Below are 10,626 nucleotides of genomic sequence, written 5' to 3'. Positions count from 1 at the left end.
AACCTAAGAGCATCACCTGCAAGGCTATGGAGTCCATCATACTAGACCATAATGGACCACATAAAATAATCCACTCCTCATTAACAAGCACTAATGCTTTGAGTGACAGATCCACCAGGCTCCAACTGTTATATATTCTGGACAAAAGTCATTGACATGAGGGAGATTAAATTTTATTTGTATGGATTTCATGAAGACATCTGAGAAGGTCCTGCATCGATATTTGCTTAGTAAGCTCAACAGCTACAGGGTGTGATACTGATAAAACCTAGTGGTGAATTTCCTTCGTTTTCAATGAGACAGCAAAGAATTAATTTCCTGTACATGGATTTTGGTCTGAATGGATTTCATGTTAGGTGAGTACCTGCTGGACTAATAGGGTAATAAGGCCAACATTTTCCTTCTTATACATTAATGATTGACATAAATACATGTTCTCTGAAGTATACCTCTGCTAATGACAAAGATGTCTGTTCACGATCAAGAACAACTATCAATGGACCTAGACAATCTCCAGAAATGGTTAAGCATATACTGCACAGCAGTCACTCCAATTCCATCCAGAAAATGTAAGGGTGTGACTGCTGGTAGTATGAGAGGAAATCCATAAGGCACAGACCATATTTCACAAAGAGCTAAAATGAGTGACTTAAAGGAGGGACCTGGGTGTGGTGGGTAACAGTATACTGATATTTGAAGATTATGAAAATGATAAAATTAAGAAGGCAAACCACATGATGGGTCTCATCCAGCAGAAACCTTCAGTATATGAGGCCCTGGTGCAACTTTATTTAGAGTATGTCATTTCAATAAGCCATCACATGAGGCAAAAGACATCCCTGCATCACAACTATTCAGAGGAGAATAGTGAAATTGATACCGAGGCTGAAAACCTTGAGTTATGTTGACCATCTGAGGAAGTAGATCTCATCACTGTGGTCCTGTACCACAGGATATGTGGGAATGTGACAAACTTTCAAAATGAAGTATGGGATACAATATGAAATCATACCCACCAGTAAGACCACATAATGGCAATAATACCATAATTCATAGTTTTGAGCTGTTCAAGACGTGTCCACACACCAAGATGAAATAAAACTCCTCAGTACACAGCGCAGAAATATGTAACAGCTTACCAAAAAAGGAGGTAGTCTCTCCAAACGTATATACCTTCAAGAAATGACTGGGAGATCAAGATGTTATGTTTGACTACAGAACCTTGAATATATGCTGCAGGATCACTAGTATGCCTGCCACAAAGATGAGGTAGGCCATGAAAAATTATGACCTTGATACACAGGCATATAGCCTTATTACAGAAGAAAATTAAGTAAGATTAGTAAGTAATGGTGTCCCTTAAAATGTAAAGATTTATCTCTTCATTAATTTCCTTAATTGTAATCATTACCGTACATTCCCTCGATCAATTACTTTTGCTCGCTGAAATAAAACTCAGGCTACCAAATGTTACAATAAATAACACCCAGAGAAGTGTAGACAGTGCTGTAGTTTGATAACCATTGGCTCTGATTTGAAGAAGTACTGTATAAAAACAGACATCTACAGTACTGTATAAGTATATGCATAGTTTTAAAGAAGTTTTTTGATAACTTAACACATTTTATAACGTCACACTGCGCCTCCCGGATACTTGTGGTACTTTGGAATATGATGACGGAGATTGTGCTGCTTGGCCTCACTGTAATTTAATCCCAAAATTCTGGTAAAGGGAACAAAAAGCCTTTAGTCTCAATTCCTTATCTCTCTCAATAAATTTAAAGTAAACAATATTAATTTAAATCATTTTATCCTCCTGTTGATGAGAATGTTAGGCAGCACTGAAGATTATAAAAGTTACCATTATATAGCTATGAAAATACTTTACTCCACTAGTAGTAATGATTTACAGTAATTATACAGTAGACCCTCGCCATCCGTGGATTACGGGTGTCCATGGTTTTTACTCTGTATACCATTTCACTAACCACGGCATTGAATTTCGAGTATCCATGCAATAGTGTGGCATCTTTATCCCTCTGTGGTTAAATATATTCCTCCATAATGTGAGGAATGAATAAAAATAATACTAATAAATAAAATAAATAAAAAATACTGCATTGCCATTTAACAATCGTTTCACTAAGACGACAGGAGTGCGCTCCCCTCCCATGATCGTGGGCTAACTCCCGTACACAAAAGAAATGTACAGTATAGTCTCGGTTTACATGGTCAATTAAACCCTTGGAGGTCCTCGTAAAACGAGAAACGCGTAAATGAAATAACAGAACATATGGGATTAATTGAAATAGAGACTGGGCCGACCCCCTGACTACCCTTTTTCCGACAATACGTACGTTGTAGTAAAAATAACATCTTAATTTTATGATGGTATGCACACACAATTAATATTTAAGAGAAATATCAATAATATTAGGTTGTTTAACACTTATGTTAGTAGAAGAGATGGCAAGGCCTCTTTGTCAAACCCCTCAAAGTCCATATCCTCACTATCACTGACTTGGGCTGGTTGTGGTGGGTGGCGGGTGAAGAACTCGGTAATGTTTTGTTGACTGGGCGACCTAGTGCGCACCCTGCCCGCGCCGCTTCCCGTATAAATGATGGAATGTACCGCTTAACTAATAATTGCCGGTCTGGCCAGGTGCCGCGTAAATGACCAACCGCGTAAAGGAAATCTGCGTAAATCGAGACTATATTGTACGTACAATATATTCTCTTTGTTTTGACCTTATGATAATCATTTCTTTTATTTGTTTTACACATTCTGTATGAAGGATTGTGTGTGCATTTAACAGTGTAAAAAAAAATAAGTATATCTACCTGAAATTACATACTGAAAAATAACAATAACAAAGCTTGGCCTGATAGGGGCAGAGCTAGGGGGGATGTAGCTACAGGGGCAGTCTAACTTGACGACCTGGTAAGTCCACACACACATTCACTTCACACACACACATGCTCTTTATTTTTCTTATTTCATAGCAACATGACATCTCCACAGAGATTTAGCATAAAATTTAAATTACTGCACTGTACTATTTAATTTATATTAAGCTACTTCATATGTATTTGACTCAAATTTAATTAAATGTACAATACAGGTACAGTATTGTTTATTGAAGGAACAGGCAACTTGGTTAGGCTTTGACGAGTGTCATTCACAGCCACAGAACCTAACCCCCTATTTCCCATAAGCCTTTAGTCTTGCCAACTGCAGATTTGCCAACCACATGGTTTTTTATGAAACTAACCCCCACGGTCGGTGAGGGACTACTGTACAGTACTTTTAAATAAATTTACTCCAAATCAGCATACAACTTAGGGTTGTTTCATCCAACATAATCATACGGAAAAAAGATATGGACAACCAGATAGATAAGTGATTCATTTTATTTCCAGTACAATAAAAACCCTATAACTCGAAAATAATAGTGGCTTTAGCCTTTATGAATTATGAGACTTTACGAAATATGAGGGACACCTTCTCCCGAGGGAAAATACAACACCAACGGTACTTTTCTGTTATCTCCCCCAATCAAAATTTTTTAATTTCTAAGTACAGTACAGTACAGTACAGTACCTTTGGACCAGATTTAAGTGCTTGGTCCATGGTTATCAGATATATTGGCTCAAATTCTGAGCAATGATGGAAAAACAAGTGGAAAAAAAGCTTGCACGGTAGACTGTACAGTATGTGTGCAATCCATGAGTGACCAATATGAATTGACTGTGACTGACACAGGTGACATGTATACAGTACTACTGTATTTGTTTACATTGAAGTGGAAGTGTCATATATATTTGTAAATGTTTCTCATAATCCAAATTTTACCAAATATTATGAAAATTTAAATTCACCTGTATATATACTGCTAGACAGTATATATATATCGTGATATTTCAAAATGGCTCTCATATTTTGAAATTTTACCAAATACCTGTACAGTATTATGAAATTTGTTAAATATATTTTGCAACAGCAAAACATTACAAATTATGAGTAATTTTGAATTAGAGGGGTATGAATTATGTTTTTGTTTTTTACTGTAATTGTAGTTAAGTAGATCTACTTCAGGCAACTAACCATATAAATGAGAAAAGTGTTAAGGATATTACAGTACAACAAAAGAGAGTAAATCTTACTTGTAATCAGCAATGAGGGAAGCAATAGTTTCATCCTTGGAAACTACTAAACTGCGCAAATGAGAAGCTTCCCTACTTGAACGTTTCCAAGCAGCCTTGGCTGCTTTCCTGCCACCTTCACTTTCTGCAATTTGACTACTCCATACTAAACGCTCTTCCTGTAATAAAATAAAAAATTTACAAGAGTTCATCAGTGAGTGTTGTAAGAGGGTGTTCGTTGGATGGTTGTGTAAGGACAGGGTGATCACGGTAATTGAATATGCTGTATAATATTTGATATGCACTGTACATTTTCACTGTATACCAACCTACTACACATAGCATTTCTATTCTTGTACAAATATTCTATTGTGGTTGACTCTAGAGCCTACATACATGGAAAATTTGGTCTAAAGAAGGCCCTTAGACTTAAGTGTGAATTATTAATCTCGTACAATATTGAGTCCCAACAAAATACTCTCTTAATCTTACTTAATATATTCCATACCTTAAGCTTCTGTGACAGAGCCCCAACAGCTGCACTGCGTAAAGTGACTTCTTGTGTCAATTCTTCTGTCTCTTTTCGTTGAGCTGCTAATGACTCCAGAAGCTTTTCTCGATCTTCAAGAAGTTCACTGTTAAGAAACATAATACTTGATACGTCAGAATATTTGTGAATTATAAAAAAGCAAATACTGTACAGTATAAACTCTATTGCAAACTTGTCTCCCTAGAGGTAATCCAACTATGACTATAATCTTAGCCTAACATTATAGTATACTGTACTGTACTGTAATAAGGTAGCTAAGTAAGTACAACTATTAGCATGTTGTGCCACTTAATCTACCTATAGTTTAAAATAAAATTCATTAAAATATTAAGGTTAACAGTCTCATTCAAAGAGTCACCAAATAAAGGAAATTGAACTTAGACATGAAGACCCATTACTCTTTGAAATGACTCGCAATAACAACTGATTTGAAGGAGTAATATTTTATGAAAATTATTTATAAAGAAATTTAAAATACTGTACATATAGATATTGATCAATTGCAATACAGTATTTGTTTTCTAGCTTCTAAGACTACAGAGTAAACAGGGAAACAAACCTGCAGACTAAGGTGAGGGACTTGAGACGAGATTGAGCCAAACGAGCTGCTGACTGCACTGTTTTCAGGGATTGCTCTCGGCGCTGAACCCTGTGCTCAGTTTTCCTGGATAGTTCAATGTATTTCAGGGTTGGCAAAAACCAGTGGTTAAAAAAACAAAACGATTTTTTGGAGCTGTGTTAATAAGATAAATGGTGATAAACAATACATAACTCACTTCTTGCCATAAACACAAAGGAAGTAATCATACCTTAATGATCCTTTAAGTCCTGAAACCTGAACACTTAAGTTGTGAGCATGAACTGATGTATCAGTCAGCTTCTCTGCTATATCTTGCTTCTCATGCTTTACTGCTCTCATCTTGCCCCTCATGTTTCCAGATTCATGACTGTAGGCTAAACGTAGTTCTTCAAATAACCTGGAATAGGATATATTGTACTGTACATAAATTGTCCTTGTCTCAACTTGCATTCAGTTTAAAAACGACATAAACCAAAGTCAAAAACCTCATGTACACTATGTTTTAAAACAATAAAAGTCTTGGGGGGGATGGGGGGGATTTTTGGTGTCACCTTAATTTTTAGATTTTCTCCAAGATTCTTTCATAGGACGAGTATTCTTAATACATTTTGTTTACAAATCTGAAACCTTCAATCATTTTCAAGTTTATTTTTTCCCTGCATACCACCCACTACTGTACAGTATATATAATGCCACAGCCTATGCAACTTTGGCTCCAGGACAAATTATCAAAACCATCGTTAAACTATGTTTGAATTTAACAAAAATGAACCTTAAACATTAGCAGTGTTCCTGCTAAATTACACATACTGTGCCAAAGACACAGTGGCATAGGGGAAAATATTTCTGTATACAAGTATTTCCATAGGATTTGGAGCTTACAGAATTTTCCTTAAAAAATTATTTATGTCACAGAACATGTACAGTATACTTTACTGAAATCAATTTAAATCGGTGAACACTAAAAATGTACAAGCTTTAGGTACCTTTGACACTCATCAACAGCTAACTGATGCTCTTGTTTAGTAACAGTGTCACGTAACTCTGTCTGGAAAGCTTGACACTGCTTCTCCAGCTGAGCAGACTTAATCTTCCAAGAATTCAGGTCTGATGACAAGCTGTGGACTTTAACATCCAATTCCTCTAATGTGTCTTGCAGAGTTCTTACTGTTGTTCAAGAAGAGGAAAAACAAGATACAGGTAATTAGTAAACTACCTAATCATGCTCATACCAACTATGTAAGTGTACAGTTACTTTGTATTCTTAGTTTAACTGATTTAATAAGTACTATATATGCATGGCATTAGTACTGTACCATATATATTCCTCAACATTCTGTTCAAAATTTCCTTTTTGAATATTTCTGTAATGCATTACCATTACTTGACAAACTAGAATAATGTTTCACCTTCTTGGTAGTGGTCTGTTGTTTCCTGTTGGTGTTGTTGTCTCAGGGTCTGTATCTCCTCAAACAAAATTTCTCGTTCCTCTAATAACAGCCGGGCATCAGAGGCAACCATCCCTACATCCTCAGATCCAATAGGAGCCTAAAAGTTAAATAATTTTATTTATATAAGGCAATATTTAATATATAATCCACTAGCCATTAACCCTTTTGCATTGTTGGCATTGGACAAATCTTACCCTCTTGCTGGCCAATGACACAAGTTGCATCATCCAAATCTGCTTATATCATCCATATCTCACCCACTTGCTGGATAAGATTGAGTTTGGCCTTTTTGGTTTAGTAAAGCTGCAGTTTCAATAACGATAAAAATTCTCCATGAACATATTTTACTTGTGCACAATACGAGAGGATGTGGCTGTGCCCATTACAAGCTAGGAGGAGGGTCTGGGAACTGTCAGGCATATATACTTAAAAAGATAATGGAGAAAATAGGTCAAAGAATAAATCAAAAGGAGCGTCAGGTGAAACAGAGAACCCAAATGAGGCAGTGTTCAGCAAGTTTGAAAACAGGGCAGAGGTGTCCAATACTGTACTAATTATCAATGTCTGGTATCCATGCTGCTAGGAAAAAGATCTACATACACCTACCAGATGCAAAAACAATAAACTGGAGCTAGATAGATATCAGTAAATAGATGCATACGTATATAAACAGATGCTCTACAGAAATAAAAAACAAGAATAATAACACCCAGACACTTACTGCTGACTGAAGCTGTTCTAATCGAGAATGGAGCTTTTCATTTTCAGTAGTGACACTGTCCACCTTCAGCATCAGTGTCTCATGTGTCTCAGTGCTACTCCTTAAATACAAATTATATATAATTTTTTTTTTGGGGGGAGGTAAAACAAAAACAAAAATTTTATAAGGTATGTACTGTATTATTACACATCATAAAAGCAATTGCAAGATACTTTTAAATGATGGCAATAAAAAATATAAATAAAGTAACACAAATAAAGCAGACTCACTTAATAATGTCATCCCGCTCAAGAAGAAGTTCATCGTATGCTGTAAGAAGAGATTTCAACTTGTAGATACTCGACCGGGTAATATCCTTAGTGATGGGTCTTCTTTCTTCTTCTCGTAGTCGACCATGTTTTATGTGGTATCTAGAAAAATATAAATAGTTTGACACCTGATGCATAAATGAGTTCATTACATATCACATTACTTTCATGAAATGTGCAAAAGTAACATAGTTTCCCATAAAATAAATAAACAAAGAAAAAGATCTATTCTCATAACATCAAGCACTGTATGGTATGTACAGTACCTATTCAGTTGCTCATTAAGTCTTTTCAAAATGTCTTTCAAAACATCAATGTCATCTTTTGATTCTTTAAGCTCTTGCTTCAGTTTGCTAATATATTTTGTACTTTCATTTTTTTTCTGTTGTAAAGCCTTTTCTAGGTCACCTTTCTCTGCAGTCAATACACGAAGCTGGTTGGTAAAATTTTTTACTTCCCTCTTCAGGGCATCCACTGTGGCTTCTTCCCCTGTGCTGCTCTGAACTTGATTAACATGTGTACCTGTAATGGCAGTCTTAAATGAGGCTAATATCACTTGCTAAATTTGACAATTTCTCCTAAGCATTGTTGCTTCCTAGGTAATGGAAATAATTGTAGTACTGTATATAACTTAAGTCTTAAAAAATACAGTATCATAGTCAAATTACACCATATCACCTTCCAGAACTAGTGCTTGATACCACAGAGAGGTTGGTTAGCCCAGGTTATCTCATAAGGCAGCCGGGGTTAGTCTAAAGATAAACATACTCCCCTGCAGCAACCATACGGTACAGTAATCTCAAAAGAGGATGATTAGAAGCCAAATTTGTCCTAAAGCTGGGAGCCTAAGGAGTCAGTGTTGCACAACTCGCTATGCAACCTGTATATTTGAATAGAACTTTTATTTAATTAGTTTATGAAATGATACCTTAAATAATCCTAAAATGTGACTGACATACCTTTGTCACTTAATCAATCAGCCTCAAGAGGATTTACTGCATACAGTACACTACTCTACATCAACAATATAAACAAATGAGGAATATCAGTTTATCACAAATATGAGTACAGTATTAACAATACAGTATTTATCACACCTAAACATAATGCAATAAGTTTATAAGATGACTAATTTAGTTACTCATACAGATAAAGGTTAAAGACACATTCACTGGGGTGGGAGGGGTTGATATCATAAAAATAAAATAATGAAATACAAAGAAAAAAAAAATTACCCTTGAGCACCAGACCTTCACTTGGCAGTGGGTGATGTGACTGATCCACCAGGAGCTGTGAGAGTTGGTTGTATTCCTGGTGAAGTTTTTCCATTTGAGCGATCATCTTTACCCTCTTGTCTGCCATCATTGGCCCTGGAGCATTTGGTCAATTATTCCAGTTTGTTGTAAAAGAGTAAACTCGCTCCTGAAAGTATCATTACGATTTTATGTGAGATAATATGACACAACAGTCAAAGGAATTTGACAACCCTACCGAGACGAGAGAAGGCAGCTTTTATTGTGAAATTCATCGGACCCCTGCATAAAGATAAGGTATTTTTGCAGTGAGTGTGCATCTTTTATTTCAAGGCTGTTGTGAGAGTCTCACTCTATATTGTATCTGTTAGAGAGCTAGATATTCATAACCTGTGTATGAAATAATGGTTTTTGACAATAGACACAAAGTAACCAGTCCTAACTTCACCAAACTTTATCTAAGTTAGCTATCTTAACAATCATAGTTTGGGTTTTATTTCTAAATACTGTACTATAATCCAATGTCAATATCTATCCAAAGTACTTCATAGTATCCCAGGAATGTTAATAATAGTAATACATGACATGGTCTTTAGAAGTGAAGACTTTACCTTCCAAGGCTATGGTGATGTGTTATCTTGGGCACGGCATCAGACCGTCACACACCATGATTCGCTGGACTAAAACAACAGAGCTGCACAAACAGCTATAACTCAGTGACAAGGCAAAGGCAAACTGACATTACCTCCAGGTGGTGAAAGGAGTGCTTGTGAACAGGTACCCCCCCCATGTCAAAGTTTAAAATGTCAAGACAATAAATATCAGAGCAATAAAAGGCCTAGTCTACACAAAAAAAAGGTATCAATGAAGTGTTATCAAAAATTACATTTAAAGGTCTTATAATATTTTTCTAACATACGACTTCTGACAGTACTGGCTTCTAGAGGTTTTTGTGTTTAGTACTTTTGCAATGAGTATTACCTACATGAGTCATCGGGTCTAGTGTGAAGGTTGTTAAATTTTTTCAGCTAAGTCCTAACCAAGTTGGAGGCAGCAAAATAAATTCAAATTAATGATCCAGATTTTAAGGCTCCGTGCTAAAGCCAGCAAATTGTGGTATGATAATTTAGCAAATATAATAAATAATATCCATAAACAGTAAGGCTATCTGTAGCCAAAATGCATTCGTCACTAATCTGGTAAGCTAACAATACCTCGTTTACCTCGTTGGCTAGTATTAATTACAAGGATATGAACATCACCTGAACTGTTGGACTTACGGGTGAACTAAATGAGTTCTACCATCCATCGTGGTGACTCATGGCGTGGTGAGAGTAGGACAGATAAAGAAATTAGCAATTTGTGTCATCGTTGCCATGACAACTTCCTGAGTGTAAACAAACAAATGACGTCATGCCTCTCCTGCGTTCGTGTCAACAAATTCTTTAAATCCGGATTTTAAAAGTTATCAATATTTTCGTTCATGTTGGTTTTATATGTATTACCGGATTCATTAAGTCCCATAGGGCAAAAAAAAATGAATATGCATATTCAGGATGAATTAATAATCTTACTTAATATAAATTGATCAACTTTCATATTTATATCTTGAAAATTTTA

At 35.8% G+C, this 10,626-nt stretch overlaps 1 protein-coding gene across 3 annotated transcripts; it reads right to left on the bottom strand.

Annotated features, from left to right (window-relative positions):
* Positions 1-395: 395 nt before the first annotated feature.
* Positions 396-10,396, bottom strand: LOC121880366 (centrosomal protein of 89 kDa-like). Of its 3 annotated transcripts, none has more exons than XM_042387520.1 (12): positions 10,287-10,396; positions 8,989-9,123; positions 8,020-8,275; positions 7,715-7,855; positions 7,446-7,545; positions 6,683-6,821; positions 6,260-6,440; positions 5,503-5,670; positions 5,253-5,357; positions 4,652-4,778; positions 4,165-4,322; positions 396-1,723 (listed from the first exon to the last, which is right to left on the bottom strand). In XM_042387520.1, exons 2-12 carry the CDS (start codon positions 9,116-9,118, stop codon positions 1,633-1,635), a joined length of 1,596 nt encoding a protein of 531 aa, XP_042243454.1. In that variant the 5' UTR covers positions 9,119-9,123; positions 10,287-10,396; the 3' UTR covers positions 396-1,632. The 3 variants fall into 3 exon arrangements, with proteins under 3 accessions (XP_042243454.1, XP_042243452.1, XP_042243455.1); XM_042387518.1 differs by having other exon boundaries at positions 8,989-9,175; positions 10,287-10,390; XM_042387521.1 differs by having other exon boundaries at positions 9,004-9,175; positions 10,287-10,390.
* Positions 10,397-10,626: the final 230 nt, after the last annotated feature.

This window comes from Homarus americanus, unplaced genomic scaffold, assembly GCF_018991925.1.
Source record: "Homarus americanus isolate GMGI-L3 unplaced genomic scaffold, GMGI_Hamer_2.0 scaffold42527, whole genome shotgun sequence".
NCBI classification, from domain to species: Eukaryota; Metazoa; Arthropoda; class Malacostraca; order Decapoda; family Nephropidae; genus Homarus; species Homarus americanus.
Note: the sequence above shows the minus strand (reverse complement) of the source record. Positions and strands in the feature narration are given on the sequence as shown.

What these genes read in the sequence shown, in the direction of transcription:
- LOC121880366 (XM_042387520.1), bottom strand. Translation starts at nt 9,118, where the DNA reads ATGATGGCAGACAAGAGGGTAAAGATGATCGCTCAAATGGAAAAACTT. An exon ending in CTTAATGAGCAACTGAATAG is followed by an intron (nt 7,856 to 8,019) that starts GTACTGTACATA and finishes ATATTTTTCTAG; the next exon opens with ATACCACATAAAACATGGTC. An exon ending in TCCCTCACCTTAGTCTGCAG is followed by an intron (nt 4,779 to 5,252) that starts GTTTGTTTCCCT and finishes GTTTCTTAACAG; the next exon opens with TGAACTTCTTGAAGATCGAG.